Source organism: Embiotoca jacksoni, unplaced genomic scaffold, assembly GCF_022577435.1.
Source record: "Embiotoca jacksoni isolate LCO1_2020_lvr unplaced genomic scaffold, fEmbJac1.0.p SCAF_4, whole genome shotgun sequence".
NCBI classification, from domain to species: Eukaryota; Metazoa; Chordata; class Actinopteri; family Embiotocidae; genus Embiotoca; species Embiotoca jacksoni.
Window position 1 is genome coordinate 15,105,601 of NW_027185392.1, and position 27,901 is coordinate 15,133,501.

Consider the following 27,901-nt stretch of genomic DNA (forward strand, 5'->3'; position numbering starts at 1 on the left):
GGTGTAGATCTGCATTTAATTGGGATATGAACATATAACAGGGACGTTTGTGGGTATTTGATCAAAGTGAGATCTCCTGCTGTTTCGCTGTATTACATCACTTTACCCCCTGTAGTTATATGGCAAACTCATTAGTTCTGCTCTGTGAGTGCTGCGCTGAAGCGCTGCGCGCCAGCTTTTATCAACATTTGTCATCTGTTTTTACCAGAGGAAAAAAAGAGCTTCTCAGAAGAGGATGACGGCTCAGGTAACTCCTGCACCATCGGGTCAGAAATCTACCTAGATGTCAGTTATCTTCATTACCTCTACGATGCCCGTCTGAGCATCAGCAGCTGCACACGGGCCTGCCAGGTCTGGTCGGCTCTGTACGACGGCGAGGACCCACCTCCTGAGAAGTACCAGCCGGGCGTCCTCGAGGAGCCGGGCCTGAAGAGTCGGCCGACCCAGATGGCTCTCAAGAGGGTCCCGCAGCCGCTGGCGCCGCACCCTCGACCCCGCCTGCCGCCGAGTTCAGGGCCGCCCTCCGTCAACCAGCTGGAGCTGGAGTGGGATGATACTTATGATGCGTGCCTGGTGCAGACTGCTGAGGCTCCTGCAGAGAGCAAACCTCTGCAGAAGCCTCCTGCTAATCCCCCAAAGCACATCCAGGAGATGAGGAGAACAGCCATCATGTTGGTTAAAGGCTCATACATTGAGGAAAATGAGTTCCAGGATGATGCCATTGTGTATGATCTTGTTGCCAAGAAAGACGCCAGAGATTTAGAGCGCACAAAGTGTAAACCCAATGGTTCACAATCAGAAGAAACCCAGCCCGACTCGGCAGACGTTCCCCTTAAAAACGGCCTCGGTCTAACACTTCCAACCTCTGTGATGGCTGATAGCGGCAAGAATGGCTTAGACATAAAGGCCAAAGGTCAGACAGTTTGTAACGCCAACCTCCAAAACACGACTGCTGTTGAGACTGGTGACGATCTACTGGCTCAGTACGAGGAGCTCATTCGTACTTTGGACACAGAAGCGGGTGGAAAACAGGTGAAAGCTGACGCAGAGACGAACAAGCCTGTCGCACCCACGCAGGAGGAGGACGATGATGAGGCGGAGATGGATTTCACCTCCTTCTCGGCTGAAACACCAGAGCCAGAGAAACTGCATTCACCGTTCGGGACAATTAATAAGTTTCGCAGCGGGAGTGCGAGTAAAAGCCATTCAGTGCCTTTTACAGGTGAGTTGAGGAAACTCTTGGCTCCTGCAGAAGTCTCATTACATTCAATTACATTTGGGTAGCACAACTCAAAGATGATTTATCTTCTTGCAGGTCCATTTGTCAGTGTGCTGTTATCTCGTCTGGAGAATATGCTCTCTAACTCGCTTCATGTCAACCTGCTGCTGACGGGCATACTGGCGCAGCTGGCTGCTTACCCTCAGCCTCTGCTGCGCTCTTTCCTCCTCAACACCAACTTGGTTTTCCAGCCGACCGTTCGCTCCCTTTACCAGGTGACACAAACAACGTTGAGTCGAGATAGTTTTGTGGTATTACAGAAAGATAATAAATGTAGCTTTGTTCACAAGCAAAATTCAAATGGGAATAAAACTAATTGTTTTGCACTTTTGAGTCACTTGAAGCGAAGACATCACTTAGATTTCAAGGAGGTTCTAAGCGGAGCTTTAATTACATTGTGTGAATGCAGCAGATGTAAATTAGGTCTTTCGATTCTTTGCTCTGACGTTTTTCCAGGTTATCGCCACTTTGAAGAACCAGATAGAACAGCAGGCTGCCAGCAGAAAGGACTTCCCAGAGCTGCTTACTGCTGCCCAACACTGGCTGCTGGCGAGGGACACTTTGTTCGTGGCAACAGGTGACAACTAGGATTTTCTTTTCATATGCCGGCTGGATCTATTAACAGTATGAAAAAAAAAAAAAATCAAGAATTTCAAACATTCCTATTCAATTGTAGCTCGAAATCTGAAACAAAATGTGTTTTACTTCACTTCAATCAATGCAAAATGTTTAGTTTGACATTTTGGGAGAAGCCGAAAGTGAGACGAGAAGATCGATAGCCCTCTTATGTTTTTGTACAGTAAATATGAAGTGGTGGCCATTAGCTGGGTTAGCTTAGCTTAGCATCAAGACGGGCAACGGGAAAGAAGGTAGCCTAGCCAAAGCAATTTGGTAAAAATGTAAGTACTTTTTACACATTTTCATGTACACATTAAAAACACCAAGATAAAAACAAGCTTTGGAGACCCAGACCCAGGTTAGCCATCTCCGCTATGCTTCCAGTCTTCTTACTAAGTTAAACTAACCAGATGCTCGTGGTAGCTTTACACTTCACAAAATTATGAACTTGATTTTTTTTTTAAAGCATATATAATTAGACTCTAGATATCAAATAAATAATTTTAGTTTACAGTTGGTGGGTGGGAATTATTGGCTTCAGGTTTTTTTTTTTGTATTAGTTATGGGAGATATTTTGGTGGCAAACTGATGATTGGAAAACAAACTGCTGTTGTTGACTTCTTTTATCTCATTTGATGTCCAAAAACTGGTTCAAGACATCATTTGCATTCATGATCGGTTGTGTTTGGGCTGCCTTCGGGAACCTGAATAAATTCTACTTGATTTTGTTGAGTATCTCTGCAGTTGCGAAACAGCCTCATTCGAGCCCTGGAGCCATAGCCATGTTTTTGAACTCGATTCCCTCGTTGCTGTCAGAGTTGTACAAGCTACAAGTAAATAGTTGTCGGAAAAATGTTTGTGGAAAGATGAGAGACCACGATGGGAATTTTAAAGGACATTTGTTTAGTTGGCTAACTGGATCACTCCTTTTTTTTTTTGGTATGTGTTCACACTTTTTTCAGGAAAGCAGATTTGGTTCAAATTTATTATAAATAAAGAAACCGGTGACAGAAATTTATTCGGGTTCCAAAATGTTTTTAGCACAAACTTGCGCATTTGCAGTATACAGTACAGTATGTCCATTTGCCATGTTGTCCTTGTAACTTATTCAGTCTGTCTTTTCTCAGACAAAAACAGCAGCCGAGGCTCCAACCAACCGGAGGGGGGAAGGATCTTGACGAGTTCACCGCCACCAAAACCCAAAGCCATCTCTATGGATCGAACAGAGGTGTTCGCTACCGTCCTCTACACAGAGTTCCTCAAAGAACTGGCTGCAATCGCACAAGAGCACTCCATCTTATCCTACATTCCTATGGAAGAGTAGCTGTGTCCCAATACGCCTCTCTTCATATTTTTTGTCCTTTTCAGGCATTACTTGATGAAGAAAAAAATATGGAGTATTTATTTTCTGAGCTAAATCATGTTTATTTAAAAAAAAAAAAAAATCTTCATTCTTTGGTAAAGTGTTTTCGCAGCCAAGGAGGAGGTCCAAACTTTGAGCTGGAAAATGTTAACCTTTTAGCTGAAGCCTGCACCAGCCGATAATCTTCATAGCTCCAGATCCCCCAACCAAAGACTGTGGAGAGACTAACATTATTTGTCAAACTTCAACCCTTATCTGAACTTAGAGGGTTCTGCCCTTCTTCTGGATGTCTTCTCCAACCAGCTCCAACAACACGAAGATGTCCACTGCTCAGTGTGGTTCTGAAAAATACTCAGGTGGCCTTTCAGGAGTGTTGTCTCCATGTCATGGGCTTACGTTGAACATCGATTGACTATTACTCTGGTAGCCGACTGACAGCAGTGCTGGTAACATCACAGAAACACGTCCAATCTTACACTTTGATCTTATGCAACGTTACAAGAATTAAACTTTCTGCAAAACAGGTCAGTCACTTTTGTCTTTAAACTTCACAAAGTGGTGTTTCCACAAAGTCCTGGTGTGTTTCATGTAGATTGTTTTGGTGTTTTTTTTTTTCTGTGGATTAATGATGGTACCTCAGGAGTCTTTAAATGCATTCTCTCTCAATCCTTATACTGCTCTGGGTGAAGCAATGTTCCGCTGATGCACTAGTTTCTCACATTTATGGGCTCTACACCTTCTCCATGTCTGCACAGACCGACAAACCAGAGCACCAAAACCAGGTTTAATCAATACTATATTTAATTTGCCTTATTTTAGTGATGCTTTATTATGTGTATATATTGTAAGAAAAATGTTTTTGTGACGTAGAATACTATGCAAATCGAGGATATCTGGGGTATAATTAAATTGAGCATATTTTCATAATGGGACAGGGTATTTAAGCTTTTTTGAATTTGTATTCACATTATTTTTCAACAAGGTTATAAGAGGCTTTTTAGTTCGAGTTTGTTTTCACTTTCTTCTTTTTTATGGATTGTGTAGTGTGTTGTTTTAGTTGTGAAATCTCACTGTAGGCTGTAACAGTTCCTGAGGGGCAACCTATTGGAAATTGCCTTTATTTTAGTCCGGGTATCATATGTGGTTGTTAGTATGAATGTCTAAATGAAATTTATTTTGTTACAAAGTATGCCTCTATTGAATGAATTTAAAAAGGACAGAAATTCTTGAAACTGGTGCCTAAGTGATGACTAGTTCACATTATTGCCTCAATTTGAAAAGATTTAAACAGGAGTCATAAAATAAAATTTTGTAAAGCTTAGGCTCAACATTTGTAGGGGATCCTTTTCACATGAAGCTGTCCAATGTTGCAGTGTAAAAGGAAGTCTTACATTTTATTAAACTCAGTTTCTAGGAACCAAAAAAAGAAAGAAATCAACCGATACCAGACAGAAGAAAGAAGCAGTTAATACATAATGTAATGATGAACTGTACTTTGGAGATTAGAGTTGAAATTTTTTTAAGAAAATCTGATATAGACCTTAATTCAATCCTTCATTTTAAAGAGCAATATATGACACATGATTTCTTTTTTTTTTTTTTTTTTTTAGTAATTAAAAGATTCAGACTCTGAGATTAACAAACTGTTTCAAGTAAATCTAAGAAAAAGTGAAGTCAGTTTTGTACTAGCAGAGAAAGGAGGCTGAAAACAAGGACACTCTTTGTCTTGTATCCTTGTGAACTCCACTGAGTCGATCAATGTTCTCATCTCATCAGTTTAACAAAGACAATTAAGTGTTGGGTTTAACTTTGTTCAAATCTGTATCATGTATTTCTGTTCCTATTTAAAACCATTCATATCCTACTTGATGCTTTACTGGCAATACATTATGCATCAGGATCTTTGTGTGCTAATGTTTTTACAAAAATGGCTTCTTAATGTATATTTGTATCAGTCAAAGCCATCTTCAGAGCTGTTGAATAAGTCCTTCTCTGGTTAAAGAATGTGGCAGAGCACTTTATCAGCCTTTTCATACCACAGTGCCACTTGGTCTGTGTTAACACACCCAGCACAGTCACTGTTTTAACAGGACTGTAGCATGAGCGCAGTCCATACAACCACGATAATAGACCGGTTTCTGTCTCGGTAGGTTTATTTTCCAAAGACTCATCCTTCCTGACAACGTTCGGCCTGTTTTCTGTTCAGGATTTGACCAGGCTGCTGTTTGTTGTTGATGCCTGAGATACAAAGGCACATCTCTTTTAATAAAGCCCAATTCTGGTAAATGAAACTGGATACGTTTAGTATGTCTACACCTTTGTCCCGCAGGTTTAATCTGACACCATCAATAAATTCTTTCCTTTTTGCCAGTTGTTGTTTTGCAGCTGTTTTTTCTGTGAACACTGATGCCCTCATTTCACAGAGATTTGGTTCAAAACTAGGTCTTGTCCTCAGGTCAACACACGAGCTCACATTCTCCATTTACATGCAATGACAGAGAACTGTTTGAACAGCTCTTAAAATATCCCGTGCATCAGTTGTGTCCAAATACAAAAGGTAAACAGTTTTTTTTTAATAAGTAAAATGCATCATTTTACACCTGTTTGTGCAAACAGATCATTACATGGGTGGAAAAGTCAGCAGTAAACTCTAAATTGATGTGGAATAAATTGGAGGGAAAAACATGTATATAGGTCAGAATATGGGGCACTGGATGCTGTCAAACCAACCAGGACTAACACAAATAACAGTCATCCAATGGCATGCACCTGAGCAGTACAGCTCAAAATGTCTGCCAAATCCAGTGAGGTAAAATCAGATCATTTCCTCACCAGATTTTCTTACTAATCTCCATATGGGGCCAGATGTCATGATATACTTACCTGTCATCACTATATTTGACTAAACTGCACTAAATCCCCTCATACTTACAACACATGAGCCACAAAGAAGAAGTGGTGTTCTGACGAGTTAAAGAATAACGGTTAAGCCCTCAGACCACAGCGACACGGAGAATGTATCTCTCAACATGCTTCAACCACTAGAGGGAGCTCAATGACTGATCTCCAGCGTGGATGCTTGAGCTGGACAGGCTTTCTGAGCATCTGTCATGTCAGCAATTTCATCTTCTGCCTCACAAATGCCCATAATGGCCAATATGGCAGTAGCCAATGGTACATTAAGTTATATTGAAAATGTTACATCGAATTATGTGCAGCTCCTTTAGGAGAAATAATTCTGGAGCTCACCCTGTCCCCCCTGCCTTACAGGCACTGAATCTGAAATAAAAATAATTTGTTAAGAGAAAATCCATGCACAAAGGATACATTAAACATCTCTTCACCTTGTGAGACCATTAAAACGTGTGTGTTACTGTATCTTTGGGTTCATGAATGCCTTTTGTTCCCTCGCAAAATGAATCGAACGATACAACACTGCCAGGGACAGAGATAACCTGTAAAGCTTTAATGCTTTTCAAAATCATAAATACATAAAGAGCATTATTGTTTGTCTAGTGAAAACATTGTTCAGTTTTTACAAAAGGTCTGTCTTAGGAAATAAGGATGGTAGTTTCATTTTATCACACCAGTCGATCTGGTTTCATTTGACGGCCATGAATACTCTGCATATCATCTTCACAAAGATGTATAACATCACTGTCTTATCGTTTCCTAAATGTCAGTCATGACTTGACTTTCTGACACGGCCTTGTTTCGCAGAACAGTCTGACCTTCACGAAGTCTTCTTCTGTAGAATCGCCCTCACCAGAACTGGGTCAGCCCTACCTTTGGTCTCTTTCTGAACCAGGCCCATCAGCTTGTTCAGAACTTTTTTGTTGCCATTTCTGATGGCGTGAACCTACAGAGACGCACAGGAAACACAAAACGTTTTTTTGAAAACATGCCCTCTCTCTGTATGTAGTTACATGGTAGATTGAGCTCTAACCTCATCAGGATGTGAGTCCACCACCTTCTGGCAGATGCTGTGCATCTGTTCAGTGTCACTAACGAGCCCCAAATCCTGCTCCTGGATGATCAGCAGGGCCGTCTTGCCCGATGACCTCCACATCTCCTGGAACACCTAAGAGCATGGGGAAACCCATAAGACGCAGGTGAGAACCAGAACACCGACAAGCACAGACAGAGGGGGATAATTGGAAGGTCTGCGTAGCTAACTGACCCGCTTGGCAACCGAAGAGGAGATGTGTCCTGTTTCCTGGAGCTCCAGCAGCTCAGCCAGAGCAGACGGAGAGATTGGGCTGAAATCAAATTAAGGGGTAATTCAATTACACGTTAAGAGATGGACGTTAATTCGTAATATAAATGGTATGGGAAATGGAGAGAGAAAAAGTAGGAGTGTCTGACCGAAAGGACAAAAGAGTCTATTAACATTTGACTGTAATGTTTTTGTCTCTGCTTGTTTATTCCCCAGGCTACCACGTAAACAGAATCAAAAAGCCTGTAACTTGCATTCAGTGTATATTCAAGGCATTCAATCTCAGTTAAATCTCATCCAAACAGGGCAGAGATGCTGTGGAAAAACAGAAGTATCTATCTTTATAAATACAACTCCGTTTGACCGACTGTTTATGTGTCAAGTAAAGCAGTGATTCCTTACGTAGGGTATTGTACACTTCCAGGGGCCACATGAGAAGCTTATTTATGAAACACCTTAAAAACTATAATTCAATTTAAAAAACAACATGCCCACATACGTGTGTAGAAACACAAACACACACAAAACATACATTTGAATAAAGAGTCCATAAAAACTTGTCTACTAGCAAGCAAGTTGAAATATTTAAGTAAAATATTGTATATATGGTCAAAAGTATAAATAAGTTGAGATATTTAGCTAAAAAAGACTGAAATACTTAGTTAGAGGTAGTAGTTAGCTAAAACTAATGGAAATAGGTAAAAAGTTAAATGTTTTGACGTAGTTTATAGGAAGTAACAAATTAACAGTTGAAATGACTGAAAGTAATAAATAATGAATAGTTAGGTAATGAATAATCAGGTGAACATAGCGAGCTAAATGTAATAGTTAAATGACTGATACATCCATTTTCTGCCACGTGAGCTTGCAATTTTGGTAGTAGTACACAAACCATCCCAACGTAACCGGAATATTCAATGACAGCTCAATTTGTAACAAATATCCCCGTTTACGTATTAAATTGTCTTAACTTCAGTAAGTACATTTCATAGGAACATGCGTGCAGATGATCGGGCACTTGAGCTCATCTTTATGTGGGGCATACTGGACCAAAACGGCTGGCATTGAAACAGAGAACCCTCATTATATTTGTTTCCAAATCTTTCACATTTTTAACATTATCGTGCGGGCCTGGTGTCACAATTCTGTCACCGCGCTGTCGCCATCCTGCCTCAAATCTGCCACTTAGTTTCCCTCATAGGCAGCCGCCAGGAGCTTTTCTGAGGGCGAAACCCTGGAGGAGCTCTTAATGACATGTCTGCAGGTTCACCTCTCAAACTGTCTGACCAGTCGGCCTTTCAGTTATGCATGTCATTAATCCAACTCAACAGCTTAGAGCAAGAAAAGCAAAAGAAAATTTGGACTGGCCTGACAGGACAGAAGAGGCAAAAGCTTTGATATTGTCGGTGATTATATGCACAAGAAAGGAGATACCTGCTGTTCTTAGCAGAAAGTTTTAACACCAATTATTTCCTCCTGGCTCCACTTCCTCAAAACGTATCTCCAAGTACTTAGATGACTCAGTTTCTTAACCGCCTGCAGCTTTTGACAGCCCTGCTGGCCGCTCTTTGTTCGTCTTTAACTCTCCTCCATTTAACCAAAGCAAATGCAACATTATGCATAAATAAACACCAGCTACTTTATGGTTTACCCACACACAAACACTTCAGAAACAGCCTGGGAGTGGTAGATAAAGTACAGCTCACAGCATTTGTGCAGATGTCAGTCCATTACTTCAACTTCATGTGCTCTGTAATAACTCAGAGCTTTTACTTCTCAGAAATTATCATTGCGCTCTATTGCATATCACAGCTGGACTCAACAACTCGGATGCCTCCAACCACCTTCATTTCTCTTTTAGCTGCATGAACTATTAAAGAGCCATTTTAAGAAAATTGCTCAAATGAAAAGAGTTTAAATGAGTGTCCGATATTGAGCATCTTAGCGTGCCATAAACAGAAACAGTGGGAGAAAACGGGTGTTATTTGTTCATAGCCGTTGGACAGAAAAACAACTCTGTGTGAAAGGTGTCATGGCAATTTTTTTTTACATTAAAAAGAAATGAAAACGACTATATTTTCAAGAGTGTTCTATAAAATGCAACATGTTCCAGCTAACAGGCCTTCTTCAGAGCGAGATCAAAACAACACCTACAAAAGAAATGATTTCGCTGATGCAAGTGGATTTGTCAAAACAAGCTTTTCTCTGATGGCCTGTCAGACTGCCGCAGGAGCTTCTCATTGGGAGATGCAAAGAATTAGAGAAGATCGAATGATTTATGAACTCGTGTTATTGTTGTATAGTCCTGGATGAGAATCCGTTTATCTTACTAAGGCTGATGTGCTCTCATTTCCAAATGAATACAAAAACATTACACGGCACAGACAACATCTTTTTTTCTGCTTGTTAATCTGGTGCAAACCTTCTTGGGGAAAATAAAATACAGTTCAATAATTTAAGATTTAAGTGGCATCTCCTTCTGAGCTATTGTGTATGAAAGTGTGTCACAGACATGGGAATCTGCAGCAACCCTGCAATTAGACTGAACATTTAAAACTAAAGTGAATTTTCCTTGAAACTCTTGTTACCCTGCAACTTCTGCTTTCACTGAGTTCAGTTGAGACACACTACTATTTTTTCTAGCTTAGTAAACTGGACTGTGACTATTGCTTGGTTCGACATGATTTCACAGACCTCAGTTGTCACAGCTGTCACTACACATGATGCATCGGGTTACTTCAGGCGGAGCACGGGGGCCGCTCTTGCGTTCTCTGATTGGTATCAGCTGTTAGCTGTTTAATTCATGCCTCGAGATGACCAGCTCATTCACAGCTGTGTGTCTACGAGCTGACCAGATACATCCAATCACGTACATGATGATATTTCTCACTAGTTTGAAGCAGTTTGTTTCCCATTCATTTCTATTTGGGAGGAGTCGGGCCGACTGGTCTGCCTCCTTCACTTTCAATCATGAATTCTGACGTATAAAATCAAATCAAATCCAATGATCAGCCAGTCTCAAAGAGAGGGATGGACTGACGTCTTATTCAGGAAATATTGCTTGTTCATATTCTTAAAAAAAAAAAACGTCACCGTGTAACAATACAGGCATCAGATAAGCCAGTAAGCTGTTGGGCTGTGGTGAGCCAGAACAGTGGCAGAGGTTAACAATAGTAAAATGTTTGGAAAAAAAGAAAAAGAAGCTGCATCACTTTTGGACTGCTATCGTTAGCCGAGCTCCTGCGGTTCATGTTTACGACCCTGCCCACACACTTTCCTGCCCCCCCACCTGCTTTCTGGCCACTCCATTCTAGTAAATTCTGTCAGGCAAAATTTTGGCCCAACTGCAACTTCACTCTGCTCATACATACATGCCAACGCTGCTCGCTGCCAGAACTCCCTCCAACCCAACCTCCTCCTTATGTTCTAAGCTTTTGGAATCATCGATTTAACTGATCTAATGGTTATGTATGAGTTTATTAAGAAGGAGTGATTCAACATGTTATATCTTCTTTTTTGGCCATTTTTACATCTTCATTATTGACAGTGGAGAGGGAACAGGGAGTGAGTGAAAAACAGATGCAACAAATGTTCCTCTTGCACCTTAACCGGGCACGTTGTGGTTCATGGTCAGAATCTTGACCCCAAAGCTCCAAGTGAATAGCTTAACCTCTTTCTATTCCAGGTGTTTCATTTATCAGAGAAGGCCAGGTCAGGATGAGTAGATTTTGAAAAAAAAACATCACATGATGTACTGACCCTCAAGTTGAAAGCAACAACAATAAGGATATCTTTTTATGAGTGCCCTTGTCTGTTTATGTTACATTGTTCCTTTTGCAACAGCCTGAAGCAGCCAGGGGAGATTCCTAAGACCTAAATCAGGCAGTTATATATCACAGTATTCATGAGCTAGTTGGGCAGAAAAAAAAGACAAAACACAAACAATAAGCATTACGTGATTATTATTAACGTAACATGACGTGATTCATTGGCGTGTGTCTCACCTCTGGCTTACACTCATATCTTGCTGTTTGAGGTGACCCAGCAGCTCATTTGTCAGCCAGCCGATCACCTTCCTCGGCTCCTTCTTGGTCGCCCTCAACACCGCCTCAAAGTACTCCACCAGCCCGTCCTCATTCTGCAGCACAACACCATGACAATGACTTTATCACTTCACATGCACATTACCTACATAGGATCAGAGCAGCAGAGTTCATCAGTATACAGCTGCCTCCTGCTAGACTCGAGCAGAGCTGCATCCAAGTTAGCTCCACTCAGACTCGATCGGATGGCAATTAAAAGAGAGATGCAGGAAAGTGATTGAGAGAAGGCACTAACTTCTCTCTCACTGGCTGCTCTCACCTGCTTGGGAAACTCACCACCAGAGTGAAGCTGTGCTCGGGCAGGATGCCGTACGTTTGCACCAGCCTGTCTCTTTTGACACTGGGTAGCTCTGGCAGCCCTTCCTTTATCTTCTGCACCACCACCGCCCGGCACGCATCAATGCCAGTGGGCAGCGATGCGTTATTCTCATACACAATCAGAGGGGGCAGGTTGGGCTCTGGCATAAACCTGAAGAAAGGCAGGGGAGGTAAAGGGGAAAGGGGAGGGAGAGAGGTGGAGATGGGGGAGGGGCTTCATCAGCAGGACAGAGGCTCAGTGAGAAGGAGGTCAGCTTTTGGTGAGTTACTAATAGTTCTCCTGACACCACACTTGTCACATTTCACTTACTCCCTTAATCATTTGACTCCATCAGCCTTAAACCTGTCTGTCTATCATTCCCCCACCTAAACTAAAACTAAAACACACACACACACACACACACACACACACACACACACACACACACACACACACACAGCTGAGGTCTGGACCTTGAGTGATGTCTGTTTATTTCTCTCCATCTATCTGCCACTCACCGGTCCCCAGTGAGAGCAGGATCACTGTCTGATATTTAACTGCACATCTATGAACACAAGCACCAGGGACAGAGAGGACTTCAGGAGGCCCACAAACTCACCTGTAGTCCTGAAGACCCTCCTTGTCCCTCATAGGTATGGTCTCCCTGAAAGACAAGATGAAAATGTTACAAATAAACAGTCTGATACTTTAACACGCCTGCATATGCTGCTTTTCTTTATTATAGTTAACTCAATATCTTTGTACTGTGGATAAAGCAAGAAATATGTGCTAGAAGGAATTATAGTGGACACGTTTCTCTGTTATTTTACAAACACAAAAAACAATTAGCAGATCAAACAAAGAGAAAAATACTCAAACAGAAGCAAAATAAGGCAAAGAATGAACATATGTGTGTGGATCCCGTTTAGTCAGCCAGCTTGTCTTCAAACTAGCGTCTTCAGATCTGTAGCCACTTTCACAGGAATGGGAAGAAAGAGCAAATCACAGCCCATCACACACACGGTTTAACACGCTTCCCTGTGTACCTCGGACATGCAATGTCTCATGGGAAGGAGGCAGAGCACCAGCCGATGATCAAGGCCTCAGCTGTGTATTGATATGGCTCATTCTGTGAGCTCATAAGCCCGTGAGTAGCACATAGCTCACAGATAACACGGGACGACGGCAGCATCCAAATGGCTCTATCCATCATCATTACCACGATGGTTTCTCCTCAGCAAAGCACAGGACTAATGAACCAGGCATAGATCCCAGTCAGAGGGTGCTGTAGTGGGTAAATCTTGGCAATGCTGTGCAGCTTTTTCATCCTCTCACCCTGATTTGGAATCATACGCCCGGGTCTCGTTTTGCACCGTCCCCCCTCTCTGCAGGACATCAATCTGTCTCTGGATCTCATAGTCTGGTGAATATAAGGGAGAACATGCACACAAACACAGACCACAAATATAATTTGGTGGTTAATGCCAAACACCTGCTGTTACACACTGGCAATCCTGAGGTCTCTGATTGCTGCCATGTTTTAACTCTGATAAACGATGCTTTCCTCCATGACTTTTAAATATCAGTTGAGCAGCTGAGAGAATGTTGTACAACTTTTTATTTTTAATTTTTCAAGTACAACACAATGGTATGTCAAACCATACTTAAAAAACATGCTTGTAAAATGGTGTAAATTTCTGGCTTGGACAGCTTGGCGTGAAACTCAATCAAAAGTCAGCAGAGTTTTACTGCAGCTGACACAAAATCTTTAAGTGAGAAGCTGCACTGCTATCATACAGCTAAATGTTTTTGAATGGCTGTCAGACCTAAACTTATTCCTCACAAGTTAATGTCAGTATCAACTATGCTGTCTGTTTCAATGTCTGGTCATAATCCAGCTATCTTGTTTTCATTTTAACCCCCCCAAAAAAAATCATCCTAGTTTTGAGCACTGGAGTAACACAAATATATAAGTTTTGTTACACTATGCAGTTGTTTCTCTTTGCTCTTAAGCTGTCAAAACATTTTTATTAAAGAAAGAGAAAAATACTTCCATCTGAATCGTAGGAGAGTGGACAGTAGAAAGAAATGGAAAACACTCCTGTAAAGTACTAGTTGCCAGGCAACCAGTGAAGGCTCCAGTAAGTTACTGGTCCCAGCCAAGTAGTCTGGTATACAAGTGTTTTTAGATTTCTTTTCAAGGTGTGTTTCTTTTGCATGATGTTTTTTTTTCTAATTGCCTTATTGTTGAAATGTATTCCCCAAATAAACTTGCCAATTAAACTTAATTAAATGTTCATTACTAAGGTTTTTAAACTTTGCTAACTTTTCGCCCTCTGTAGCTTTATACTTGCTGTACAGACGGTGTTCAGTAGCATCAATCTGTAACAATTATTCTCATCGAGTTTTAAATGTTTCAGGGAGCTTACCTATAGCCCTGCCCAGGTATCGGACGCTGTTGATGTTCTTCACCTCTGTCCTGACGCCCAGCGGCTCACCTGGTCTGTGTACGGACACGTTGGCGTCCACTCTCAGCTGGCCCTCTGAAACAGAAAGATGTAAAAGATGCACACTGGGAGAGAGAACTACGTTTAAAAGTGTGGTGGCTCGGAACAAGACGAAGAGGGAGGCAGAGAGTGATTTCCATACCAGACATGTTGCCTTGACAGGTGCCCAGGGCTTGCAGGATGAGCTGGAGCTCTCTGACAGCTGCAGCAGCCTCCTCTCCACAGCTCATGTCTGGCTCCATCACCAGCTCCATTAGACCTACACCTGTGAAGACAGCTGTACTTTAACATCTTTAAGGTATCTATCACATGGACCTCTGTGACAAATCTCAGCAGTGCATGCTTTGTTGGTTATATTTACTATCTGACTAACATTCACACCAGTGTTAAACAAAAAAGTTGGTGTTATACTGCAAAATGTTCTTTTACTAACAACAAATTCTCTAAAATGCCAAACATCAACAATATGTCCCTGAAAACGTCCAACTTCTCCACTGTGTGTGGAAATCAGCCCCGACTCCATTCACTCCTACTGAAGATGAATTTATAAAACCGGTTTCATTCCTTATTAAAGAAAGATTAAGAAAGTAATTTTCTAAAACAAAAAAAAATCTGGGCACTGTGCTTTATATATAGCTTTGTTTAAACAGGAGTAAATAGCGCATTTATTTGACACTATTTTCAGCCATGGTGGTTGACTAAATAACCTACAGTCCCCAAGTTCATTAGAATAATGTCCCCCAAGGCAACAGTGAGGCTCAGTTATTCCTGGGAAACAATTAATGTCTACTTCTCAGAGGAATTAGCTGTACCAGCATTTGAGTACAAGACACAATAACAGGATCAATTTAGTCTTGCGCTTCATGGGATTTGTTGACAATTCGAGAAATAGAGAGTACCTCAAGACTTATTCTTTAATTGTACAGCACAGATTAATGCTCTCTCGTGTTACCTGCTCTGTTGAGGTCTATGAGTGTCTGGCTGTGGACGTCATCGTGGAGACTCTTGCCACTGTCCTGCTCCAGCTGAATCTGCTTGATGTGCACATTTTTCCTGATCACCTGGCTCCTCTTTTTACCTCCGAGGAGGCTGTAAGTCAGCATGCCGTCTACTGCGATGGGTCGACGCTGCTGAGTTATCTGGTATCCAGCCTGAATGGAGGAGAGAATTAAAAACTCAGGGAGGAAATGATGTAAAAGAACATCTTTGTTGCTCCTCTAAACTGCCCCTTAGCATCAACCTGAACCTTCTATCAGCTCACTGCAGTGCCAGCAAACCTCCTTAGTGTCTGGTTAAAATACAGAGAGACCTTTTACCTGTAGTGCATATGGATCCATTCTAATGGTGGCTTCAATTAAATACATTCACGTTAACTGTTAATGTTACTTACAGTGTGATGAGAACACATGTCTGTTGGCTGACTGGTTGGTAAAAGTTGTTAGATGTCAGCTCTTTTTGTCATTGTTTTATCTATGGACATGTGGCAAAAATTGCCATATCAGTAAATGTTCATAATATTACTGATTCAGTAAATTTAGTTTAATGCCCATCTATAATTGAAAAATTAGAAGAAGTGATCCTTCAATTTGTGCATCCAAAATATACTTTTTCAAGTTGAAATACATCAAATTATGGAACCAGATACTATTTCCTGTTAAATCCCTGTATTGCAGTAGTGAGCGTGTTGTTGTCATTGTCAAGAAAGCTTTATAAAGGTGAGGCAGCCAGCAGCAATTAAGCGCAGCACTGGCTGATTGGCTGTGCTTTCGTTATAATGCAGAAGGAGCGCTGCCATCTCATTCAAGGTTTCCACTTACAAAAGCACAAGAATAAATATTTCATGTGCTCCTCTATGCCTAAGAGGACCTGCCGCCCCAAGAATTAATTTCCCCGCGTTACTATGGCAACCACATTAGAAGAACTAAACATTAATCATACTTATGCTAAAGAAAGTGAGGATGTGGGAGAAGAGATGTGCGGGGAGATGGAGGCTGTTACTTGCATGCTTTCTGTACAATGTGCCTGATCAATCACCTCCTCACATCCTCCTTTTGAAACACATAGGAAGAAAAAAAAACAACACACACACACACTGCTAGGGATTTTCATTTTCAATTTCTGCTCCTCTTGGTGGATTGGATCTTTAAATCAGCTGGATTTTGGGAATGCTGTTGCAGCTCATCAGAAATCCCCTTGCTTCTTACTTCATCTTTTCATGAGTTTTGTGTCTGCCGTTGAAAATGTTGTCTCCTCTGGCTGAAGCCCGAGCACGGAAAACTGTACTGTACATTAGGGAGCATCTGTATAAGTCGAGGCTATTTGCATTTGCTGCATAATAAATCAACTACCTCTGGAAGAGGCGAGTTTGCTGTCAATAAGATCCTGGTAGCCACATTAAGCTTTCCCAGTTACTCTCAGACAGCAAACTGAGACTTAACGAGCACTTTCTGTGACTCTTTGGGTTCCATCTTACATCCAGTGCAAAACAGGGCCAAGCAGGACACAATATTGTCTTCCCTAGTTTCAGACGGATTCCGTTGTCATTTTGCCATCTAGCACCCACATAGTTTAATTAGAAATTGTGCTTGAAATTGCGCACCCATGTGTGTTGGTTTTAAATCGAGGTGTGGTACATTATTGGTCCATTGCTGTCTAGAGGCAGCAGAATGTGATTGACCAAAAACAAAATCTGGTCTTAAGTCAGTGGCGCAGTATTTTACTGTTATCTGCTGGACACATTATTAAGAATAGTAATATGCAGCTACAAAGGCGGTGCTCGATACGAGTACGCTGTTTGTTACACACACACACAAGGATGTGCAGCAGTCCATAAATGTGCGAAGTTGAAAATAAAGAATACAATAAGGAAGATAAGTGCAGATCTGTTTCGTCTGCAGAGAAGTGCTTTTTCCTTTCTGCTCAGCAATGCCGCTGTTGTATTAGCAATTCACCAAGGTGCAAGCACACTTGACTCTTGAAGGGAAAAGGAGACTCTGATGGGTTTATTTCATGTTACACCCAAAACACACATATGATTAATTAGGGCACACGGTATCATCCCTTTGAACCATGTGCCTTACTTTGCACTCCAAATTATCCACCGTTAAACTAGAAAAGTGGATTTTGACAAGACATTCTGAATGCACTTGGGCCATGAACTTTAGACTTTATGTTTAGATCATTAAAACAGAACCTTTTTATGTCCGAAGTTGCAGCTGCAAACCTGCTTACATATTTTATACAGGATCGGACACACACTCCAGACTCATTTCCATGTTGAGAGCCACCGAGTCATTTTCTGACTCATTCCAAAGTCACGAAACAAACAAGACTCAGTCAGTCGTCTCGTTGCTCGTGGCGCCGGCACACTGATGTTCCTCTCAGCTTCCCCGCCGAGGTCACAAAGACATTTTATTTCTCTCATTAAACACATGTCAAAGCTTCCATAGCCGGGCCATGTCTGTTTATTTGGAAACTTAATATCTCAAGGAAATTGTAATTATTTAGATTAGTGTGGAGCTGCTGAGGCATGTTATTAAAGGGCTGTTAAAAACTTTATATATGTGCCTTGCCTGCCATTTCAATTCAAAGAAGGGATGCTGGTTGGACAGTGGCATTAATCATTTAATGAGCAACTGCGGTGTTTTACAAAAAGCAATCAGGGATTCCTTGTGGAACATATCAATAATGTACAACGGAATTTACAAAAGTATTTTTCAAGTGTGGATAATTTCTCCCTCGGTCCTGCCACTGGTTGGGTTTTACGGGCTTTGAAAACTCCAGACTTGAGGTCGAACTTGAAGAATATCCCATCATCTGCATAATTAAAACCACTCTGATTTGAGTTTATCAAGCTGTTTCACACAACACAGAGACAGAGCACTCCTCTTTGAACAGCTCATGAGACTAATGGAAACTCAATAATCAAAAACCAGGCAACAGCAGGGATTGTGCACAGTGCACACACTGAATGTAAAAACCAAATAACGGTTCAGGCTCAACCTTCTGGCACGAGTTGTCTCGGAAATCTCATAGAAAAACAATAAATAACCATAATCAGGTATTATCGCCCCTGCTGTGTGTGTCAACTGCTGAGAATGAATCCAAAGGAAATGATGCAAACTTCTATAAACATACAAGAAAGCAAGGACGCCTGCAGTAATCCCTACGCTTCTGGAGGGGATTTTGTTGGAATTTCAAGATTCATGGACTTTCTGGGGAGATAATGTATCATTTGCCATGGTAATTGAAAATATGCACTGCTGCCACTTTGTGATAATCCTCTGAAAATTAAACAGGAAAAGCTCTCTTATTGCGATCTGCAGATAATGGTTATGCACCATTACTCGTTAACCAGTCACATGTTAACCGTAGAGTCAAGTTATCTCTCAGAATAGAGAAGAAACTAATCGGAAAGGCCACGAGGAGCTCGGGGCAATGCAGTAATAACAACGTAGCAGTAAAAATACCAGCTACTTCATGAGTACTCTCTTTTGAAGCCACATCTTTGGGCAGTTTCATTGAAATACTACCAAAGAAAAAGAAAATATGTCTCCTGTGTTCTTTGGTCCATAATTACCCTCCTCATTACCTTGCCCAAAGCTGTGTTAGCATTATATCTTGCAAGACAGATTTCAAAATGCTAAACTCTCCAACACCTTTCTTCTGAGAATTTGGAAAACTTATTAGGAGAGGTCTCTGGAGGGCACGTAACTGTAGGGCTCCCATGACATTTTGTCCTTTCCATCTAAGCCTCCAAATGTCACTCAAAGGCAGTAAAATTACCCCCGGGGCTCTGAAGGGTTGTGAGACCTTGCCACGCAAGCACTCCATTACAGAGAGCAAAGTGAACATCACTGTTTAATGGCAATATCGGTGTTAAAGTGGGCGTTTTTGGGAGCGTCTCTTATCATTACAATTCAGCTCACGTAGTATGTTGTTACATATTTAAATAATAACTACATTCCCTTTCAAGACCACAGGACTAATGTACTATTTATTTAGTACCCCTTAAGCAAACGTGTCTGTTCCACTTTGAGGTTTTTTGACAGCAGCAAATAAAGAAACAACAACCAAAGAGCAAAATATAATGCCGCTATAAATAATTTTCTTGGCACATAATTACTTTTTCAGTTGGTGAATTTGCTTGTAAAGAGTTGAGTATTTAAACATCCAGCAGTTATGAAGCACCATCATCATTCATTTGGAGCTGTGTTTCTGTCCACCTGATGAATTAAAGTTCTCTAGCAACTCCTGATAGAAATATCTGGCTCTTTAGCTGCTAAATGCTACTGTTTGGTGCTGAACAGGGAGTTCAGTTTTTTTATTTATTTATTTTTTTGAATTTTTTGCTGAGAACAGCTGCCCGCTGTGTCTGAAAACAAATCTGTGAAAGCAGTGAAAGTCAACCAGAACACAGTTGGAGAACCTCACTCAGAAGTTCTATAAAGTCAAGGAGACCTGCGGATTCAGGTGATGATTATCTGCAGGTTCATCACATACTGTTTTCACACAATCCTTTGATACAGTGTTGCAATTATAGCCACTTCAAAGCTGCACTAATTCATATTACATTTGATCAGTGGTTCAAACCCCCATGGGCCTGATTTGCTAAATGTTTGCGTGTGTAAAATCACGTGCTAACTCCACACCACCCGCAAAAAAAAATTCCAAGCAGATCTACTGACGACGTGCAGTGAGGATTGAGTCTTTCAAATATGCAATTTAACACACGTTGTCCATTTTGCGTGTTTGCCTGCATGCACATGTAATATTGGGCGTTTCTACTTAAACGTGCAAAATACTGGGAGGGGAAATTGAAATACATGAATTTAGCATCTGCAATAATATTTACTAAACCTGAAAGTAGAAACAGGAGAAGTGATTGCGTGTTTATTTTAGTACGACTGAAAGGAACGTATTAATCAGATGCACAAATCTGGAGAGACGACTGCTCTCATTGTGGTGAGAAGGAGATGCAGAGAAACTAAAGAATACGTAGAGAATGTGGTTTTACACCTGTGGAAACATTTCTGAGATGACAGAGGATACAAATATTCAGACACTTGGTCTTTCCAGCGATGACATTTCTGAGTTATTGAATGAACTGAATGATGATTGACAGCCAATAACAAGGAGGAGAATACCAACAATGTCAAAACTATTTACGAGTCAGCATTTTCCTGCCTGTGAGTCATGTCAGCATATCACTGCTTAGATGTCCCACCAGTCCCGTTATTCAGGTGTGCTGTCACAGGTCCTAAATGTGTCCCGCAGAATTCACAGGGAGCTTCGTGAGGTTCACGAGCACTCGAGAGGCACTGAATGAAACTAATTCACCTGCTCATCACAGAAAGATCTGGACCTGCTGATCAGTTTGTTAGAGGATCTCATCCACCGTCCCTCCTCTTGTATTTGCTGACGTTCTATTATATCCCGTTTTTTGTATTATGATATCTTGCCATCTTATAATTTCATCTGTTGATCTTTTTGTTATTCCCACGGCATTGACTTTCTCGCTGATAATCTCCCACATAGCGTTTTGTTCTTGTTATATATAAAAGCTATTTATTCATTTCAGTGGGATCAGATTTCCTTTTGCGGTTCTTTCCGGTAGCTGGAATCACTTTAACACACGCAAATACTTCATTTTAATAGAGCGATTTGCACCTGATATCAAAAACGCAATTACTCTTAGTAAATCACCGGCAAAGCGGGTACAAAATAAATGTGCACAATTTTTGAATAAACACGCAATTTAGTATCCATTATTTGATACCTTAGTAAATCAGGCCCTATGTGTAATGGGAAAGGTGTAATGAACACGCAGAGAATTATTCCCAGACTCTGCAGATCACATCACTGTATGGAGCATTTTAGCATTTTTAAGCTCACTCTTTTGGTTTTATGCTCTACAAGTCTTCTGTTATGCGTCACTCTCACTGCTCTCATCACCATCAATCCAGCCTCAGCAGCAGGTCACAGTGAAAATGCTTTAAAAACTCCAACGAACACCAAACATCAGACAAAGCAGGACATGTAAACATAGCGGAGCTGTGGGTCTGTCATTAGCTGAGATGAAATATAAAGTTTAGCACAGTTGTCCGTGTTATCTGGGTCAAAGTAACTTGAACCCCATTATGATGTCCTCAGAAGCTGCATAAGTACAGCATAAGTCACAGAAACTGCAGTTTGGCTTTTTCCATGAATGAATCTTTGCATAATTTAACGTTTGATGTAATCAAGTCTAGTTTAGAGCACAGCTAAGTTTTACACTCCTGCAAGTTCCCGTTTAGCTAGAACTGTTCTAAAACACAGCTAAGCTAGAACCTACATAGATAGCATTAGAGGCAGTTATCTTTATTACTAAAATGGGTGTAGACAAAAACAGAGAAAAAAGAAGAGTGAATATTAGACTTTCACTCACTAGTTGAACACAACTAAAAATGAATGTTAATGTTGATCTGTGTCTGCTGGATGGGTAAAGAGGCAACTCTTTGCTCAATGCTGACATGTTAACAGTAAATAGATAATACCACTAATCAGTGTTGTGTTTACAGTTTGTTCTTCATCCTTTGAGTGGCCAAAATAAGTTCATTAATGCTACTTTAAAAGCGTGTAATCAACGGTAACTGTACAAGGAGTTTCAGATAAGAATGAGATGGACACCATTTGAAAACACTGGGACCTACTTTCACGAAAATAGCTGCTATCTAAGTGACTACCGGAGATCAGACTTATTTGAAGAACCCTGTTTACAAAACTGTTAATTTACGATTTAATTTTCATGCATTATTAACTCAGGGAGCTCATAATCAAAATAACAGTCACACAAAGTTAAAAGCATACACATGCTTCGTATTGTTCAGTTAAACAATACTATCTAGGATTTTTATGACGACAATAATGATTCAAATAATGTGAATAGGAAAAAAAAAAAAAAAAAGGATTGAAAAGGAAATGACCTGTGAATAATATAAAGTAGGAAGTGCACTGAGGGAAATGAGCCAAAGTAAAAGCACTGGTCATTTTCGGTGGTTTTTGTCTGTGCATGTGGCAAATGGCATTTTTGCTGCTTCAGCAAAAATTGCTCACTGCTTAAATTAGAGCTCAAGGCTGGGAAGGTTCACAGGGAGTGTGGCGATGGAGGAGCTGGAGGCACATTAGGACAGCTCACATAAAAGTAAAAGCAGGGATGCAGCATTCAAGCGAAGGAAGATAGTGACCATATACGAGGTAACCTGTGAATCAGGTGCTGTCACTCTCCCACCTACTAAACTCCACATGAAGCACAGACAGTGATAACTGAGGACAGGCAGAGGGAAACTTACAGGGAGGTCAGCGTAAAAGTAGTGTTTCCTGTCAAAAAGCGACTTCTTGTTTATGGTACAGTTGAAAGCCAGTCCTGTCATCACTGCTGCTTCGACACACCGCTTGTTCAGGACCTGGTGACACACGGGGACATGACCTGAGGAACAGACTAGACGGAAACATCACATTTGGTTTCATAAAATTAAACATTACTTACAGGTAGAGTGCCAGGTAAGGATGCATCAAAGAATGACACCAGGGAGTTTGGAGGAGCTGAGAAGCCAACTGAGGAGCCAGAGAACAGCTTGGTGTTGGAGTTGATCTGGGCATGGATTTCCAAGCCCACCACTCCAACCAGCTGCTGGGGAGCACTGAGGCACATGGTAGAGAGACAAAATAATACAAATTAAATCAACTGGAAAATGGCGGTAGGACAATAGCAAAAATATTCTAACTGAAAACAGTATAATGTCTTCTGTGGAGATGTCTAACATTTAAGACAATAACCCCAGCAATGTCATTTTGAGCGTGGTCGGATTAACCTTCTCTGGGGACCTGGTTCAAAGTAGCTGTTCCTCCCTGTCAGTACATGTGTACACAGAATTCCTGTGCTTGAATAACACAGTTTATTTTCTTGTGTAATATTGTCATGAAGCACTAGAATGCACAGTATTAAATTGAACTTTTGGAGGCAGCATCCATGATGTATATTCTCTTGAAACAAACCTCATGCTGAGACCTGGGATTCTGGGGATCATAGCAGCCTGTTGGCATTCACACGCAGAAACTGGGCTTAGAGACTCAAAATCTATAAAATGAAGTTTTAGAAAACTGGAGACATAGATATATCACATATATAACAAATTATGCCGACCTGTATTATAGGAAGTGTGGGTCCAGTTTTTTCTAAACTCAATACATATTAGTGACTAAAATTTACTAATTTGTGGCTTCTGCTGCAACAATTTCATTTTTGGTCTTTTTTTTTTTTAATAATTTTTTTGTAAGTAAATCAGTTGCAAACGCCCCAACGTTTATAAAAGTACACTTGCTCAATGAATTGAGAAAAAAATGGCTACCAGACTCAAAGACAGCAATCACTCACTTGAATGTATATTGCTAGTCTGGTACATGAGCAAAAATCTTTTTTTGTTTTTACATTGAGTGGTCTACTGCACACATGCATTAGTGTTTCCCCCGCTGGCCCCTCCAACAGGTTCCCACTTGGTCTGTGCATTGTATTCACAAAAGTGAGAGGAAAGGTATACAAATATGAAACCTCCCTGGATTAAAAATTAATTGTAGAAAGAGTAAAAAACAACTTTGTTTACAGTCGAAGTGTGGGAGAAAAGCCTTGTTGCGCCTCTGATTTTTTTGTTGGTTGCAATACCACGAGTGACCACCAGACAAAATGAACAGCGAAACTACATGGCTGTGATGCAACAGACAGCCAATTCAAATGAGCATACAGCATACAGTTTGTTTGGGAACAGGACACAATAACAGTAAAATGAATCTAACATAGCATCAACATTGATATATATTGATAATGTACAAGTAGTCTATCCTACGCATGTATCTGTGTTTTTGTGTGTGCATGTGCTTGACCTTTGTAAAGTAAATGTTCCTAAATTCACTGAATGTTTTACCTTGTACAGAGGAAAGTGCACCTGTCTCAGTGACCACATATTCTGTTTTCTTTTTGAATGAATGAGTTATTTGATTTTTGCATTTCCCTTTTTTGATTTCTTATTTGTAGTCACTGAGCCTGTTCTTGATATGGATCTGTCTCTGCTCTCTATATCTGACAGGAGAGAGATAATCAGCCAATGTATAATCTCTTTTCAGGGATAAATATCAGTCTGATCTACTTTGGCTTTTTAGATTCTTCCTTCCAGTGCTTTTCAAGTAGGTTTCTCTTAAATTGGACTATAATTGGTCTTATCCTGTATGGTGTTTGGAAAGCAGTGTTGTTGTGAAAATGGTCAGAGTGTGCGTGAGAGGGAGGACTTAGTCTAAGCACCAGCTGACATGAAGGACTGTTTTCTTGGCTCAGCTCTTGGGTTTGGATGGCTTTGGCATGTACATTTACATATACACCATATGGAGTTGTATTTAAAGTGGTTAAAATGGAAGTGCATTACAGTGCTCTACATTCATCTGTTGCCGTTTTTCCGTGTGAAATATTTCTGAAAAACTGTGTGTCCCAACAGGAAGCTATGATGACTGTGCAGACCTCAGAAGCCGATTACTTTGGAATGTAATGGTGAGACATTTTTACTGCAGTGTCGACAGAATGGGAGGAATATCAAAACACCAGTAGAGTTGTCCAAACCTCGTAGTTAGCCTGGCCACAATTATTGTATAATCGCCTCATCACAACTATTTGAGCTCACTACCGTGCTTTTGCATAATCATTAGAATCGCTTACGTTCATCTTCATGAAACAGCTGGATGAGAGTAAAAGAAATGTCACATTTTCACGTCATTTCACACTGTTCAAACATTTGACTGGCACTCTTTTTTTGTGATGAATTAGCACCAAACTAGGACATGATTTACTTTGATCATTGGTCCTTGTCTGTGTATATTACAGTGATATAGGCAAAGCCTAAAAGGCAAACAGAAATGTAATTTTATTTACATGTCACAACGTTCAAATGTCTCTTCTCTGTGTGCTGCATGTGTGATATTAAACTATGATTAGGCTTATGCTATAACAGTTTCATAAAATGAAGAGAAATGTCATGATCATGACATCCATACTTGTAGTCACACCGGATAAACAGCCAAAATTAGCTGTTTTTGTTGTGTTACAATTACAAACAAAGCGTATGGCTCCTATAAAATGAGCCGACTTGATCGCATTGCTGCTACATTGGATTTTGTTTTTGATGCAAGTGCCAGCAGTGCTGCATTTGCAGTCATTTGTTGACATGTCTGCAGTCCTCTTCTACAAAGCGGGAGACATTTTCCCCGTCAGATATTCCCGCATCTCCAACTCATAATTAAAAGGTTGGCGGGAAACCGTTTCCCCACACAGCTGCTGTCAACGGTGTTTTACACGATAATATACGCGGCTTCAATACAGCCAACGTAAGCAGGTCGGGTCTATGGCACTAAACAAACACAAAATACTCCACTTCAGCAGCCTCTCTTACCTTTTTACTCCCAGCTGTGGTTGACCGTCGCATTGCGAGCTTGATGTGCTTATTCGTCTAATTACACATAAAGTCTTTCGATATAATATTGACATTTGTTTTGTATTCTGGAGCAGCTCACTTGCTGCCACACGGGAGGCTGCCATGTTGTCCTTACAGCTCTAATGAACACGGGAGTTGTAGTCTTTTAGGCAGCCTTTAATATTCACGTCTATGAAGCTTGTTCGTTGTTTAAACTACAAATCCCAGTCTTGGCTGGATTCGAGCTTCCGATTTAAAAGTGCGTCATTTCCGTTTTAACAACTGGCGGGACTTCTTCACATGGTGGTAGCGCAGCAGGTAGTTATTTTTTTTTTTTTTAACACTTTAATAGTTGTTTATACGCGGCGCCGTTTTTTGACAAAATCCGCTCAACATGATGGCAACAAACGGAAAAGAGGACGTGTCAGTCTCTTCAAATGACGGCAGTGGATATTTTACTAAGTCTGACTCTGCTGCGGTGAACGGAGTCGCCCCGGAGGCACCGTCCCTCTCCCGGCTGCAGAACGGAGGAAGAGCGCGACCGCAAAAGTTCACCTTCAGCCCCGAGCCGAGCGTTGAGGATATCCGGCGGCTTCAGGCCGAGTTCACGGACGAGCGGGACTGGAACCAGTTTCACCAGCCCCGCAACCTGCTTTTGGCCATGGTCGGAGAGGTGGGCGAGGTGGCAGAGCTCTTCCAGTGGCGGGGAGAGGTGGCCGAGGGCCTGCCGGACTGGACCGAGTCCGAGCGGGAGCAGCTGTCGCAGGAACTGAGCGACGTGTTCATCTACCTGGTGGAACTCGCCGAGAAGTGTCGCGTCGACCTTCCCCAAGCGGTGCTCCGGAAAATGGCCCTTAACCGAATGAAGTACCCCGCCAGCAAAGTGCACGGCTCGGCCAAAAAGTACACCGAGTACAAGGACTGAGGGTGCGCGTGAGGGGGAACCGTGTCGATCATGGGACGCTGTCGCCGACACGCGCAAAGTCACATTTAATGGGCACCAGAGGAAGACGTTGTCTTTTACTGAAGCATTGCTGTGCTTGGGTCAATTTGATGTCTTGCTTTTTACAGACAATATTACAGTTATGCTGCTCCCTGAACATTTTTTAAAAGGTATTTAGCTTGCTTCCATCATAAGGGAGTGACAGAGTGAGTTTGGGAAAGCTGGAAGAGTTTAAGCAGATGATTGATGTCCTTCTGATCAACACTGACATGGAAAAAGGGGATGCAGAGATGCAAAAGTTTTTTCTTTTCTTTTAAATGATCCTTATTTCCCACCAAAGTTTGATGTTTTTTGTTTTTTTTCTCACTGCAACTGTTACAATTTTTCCAAATATAAAGTTGCTTGAAGTCGGTCCTGTGTTTTTGTCACTTATTTGTCAGCTGGTTTATAAAAGAGTTGGGCAGTTGGTCTGTTTACTCGGCTGCAACAAAAGCCGCCCGCATCAATGTTCATGTTACGATTTTGTTTAAGTGAAGTGCTTCATGATCACTTTAGAGGCTCTGGTAAGTGCCAGTACACACTTGTAAATGGGAAGAAGGGAGAACATAATGGGGAAAAAAAAAAAAATAAACAAGTGCTAGAGAAAGGAGAAGGACTAATTAATTAAACCGAAGCAAAAAAAACATCATTATCGATGGCAGCGATTGAGATGAATTTTTCTGGTTTTAGTGTTTTTCTGTAACTTTGTAATCAGCAGCACCAGGGTGGAATTACAACAAACCAAAGAATGTGTTGGATGTAGGGGCCTTTATTCTGATGTAAACGGAGGGCTGCGTATTGTACATTTCCACAGATGCTACCTGCAATAATTGACTTGCATAGGAAGGTGAGTATCCAATAAGAGTTTTATAATCCTGTGAATATTACAACAAGTGTGCAGAGAGGGGCATTTGACCAGATAATAGGCAGTGATGTGTCTTGCAGGGGTCATTTGTGACAAATGGAATAACAGAGTGATAAATTGTTGGGTTCCATCTTTAACCGCTCTATAAATTATTTCCCCATAACCAAACAAGGGAAGT

At 41.1% G+C, this 27,901-nt stretch overlaps 3 protein-coding genes across 5 annotated transcripts in view; 2 read left to right on the top strand and 1 right to left on the bottom strand.

The window, feature by feature from the left end:
• Positions 1 to 5,556, top strand: part of fhip1aa (FHF complex subunit HOOK interacting protein 1Aa) — a 34,080-nt gene extending 28,524 nt beyond the window's left edge. For both annotated transcript variants that reach the window (XM_069167160.1, XM_069167161.1), the window contains 4 exons: positions 209 to 1,222; positions 1,316 to 1,494; positions 1,736 to 1,856; positions 3,025 to 5,556. In XM_069167160.1, the coding sequence (XP_069023261.1) occupies positions 209 to 1,222; positions 1,316 to 1,494; positions 1,736 to 1,856; positions 3,025 to 3,221 (1,511 nt within the window). In that variant the 3' untranslated portion in view covers positions 3,222 to 5,556. The remainder of the gene's footprint in view (positions 1 to 208; positions 1,223 to 1,315; positions 1,495 to 1,735; positions 1,857 to 3,024) is intronic.
• On the bottom strand, positions 1,668 to 26,174 carry gatb (glutamyl-tRNA(Gln) amidotransferase, subunit B). Of its 2 annotated transcripts, XM_069167163.1 has the most exons (14): positions 25,856 to 26,174; positions 22,912 to 23,065; positions 22,715 to 22,828; positions 15,337 to 15,535; positions 14,527 to 14,649; positions 14,307 to 14,420; positions 13,213 to 13,297; positions 12,497 to 12,541; positions 11,856 to 12,048; positions 11,481 to 11,614; positions 7,441 to 7,519; positions 7,207 to 7,341; positions 6,992 to 7,119; positions 1,668 to 1,894 (listed from the first exon to the last, which is right to left on the bottom strand). In XM_069167163.1, the coding sequence occupies exons 1-13, from the start codon at positions 25,999 to 26,001 to the stop codon at positions 6,994 to 6,996; spliced, it is 1,647 nt and encodes a 548-aa protein (XP_069023264.1). In that variant the 5' UTR covers positions 26,002 to 26,174; the 3' UTR covers positions 1,668 to 1,894; positions 6,992 to 6,993. The 2 variants fall into 2 exon arrangements, with proteins under 2 accessions (XP_069023264.1, XP_069023263.1); XM_069167162.1 differs by lacking the exon at positions 1,668 to 1,894 and having other exon boundaries at positions 6,712 to 7,119.
• Positions 26,162 to 27,230, top strand: dctpp1 (dCTP pyrophosphatase 1). Its single transcript, XM_069167164.1, has one exon. The coding sequence runs from the start codon at positions 26,271 to 26,273 to the stop codon at positions 26,799 to 26,801; it is 531 nt and encodes a 176-aa protein (XP_069023265.1). The 5' UTR covers positions 26,162 to 26,270; the 3' UTR covers positions 26,802 to 27,230.
• Positions 27,231 to 27,901: the final 671 nt, after the last annotated feature.

What these genes read in the sequence shown, in the direction of transcription:
- gatb (XM_069167163.1), bottom strand. Translation starts at nt 26,001, where the DNA reads ATGGCAGCCTCCCGTGTGGCAGCAAGTGAGCTGCTCCAGAATACAAAA. An exon ending in CCACAGCTGGGAGTAAAAAG is followed by an intron (nt 23,066 to 25,855) that starts GTAAGAGAGGCT and finishes CATGTGCCTCAG; the next exon opens with TGCTCCCCAGCAGCTGGTTG. An exon ending in CTGTCAAGGCAACATGTCTG is followed by an intron (nt 14,421 to 14,526) that starts GTATGGAAATCA and finishes TTTCTGTTTCAG; the next exon opens with AGGGCCAGCTGAGAGTGGAC.
- dctpp1 (XM_069167164.1), top strand. Translation starts at nt 26,271, where the DNA reads ATGATGGCAACAAACGGAAAAGAGGACGTGTCAGTCTCTTCAAATGAC.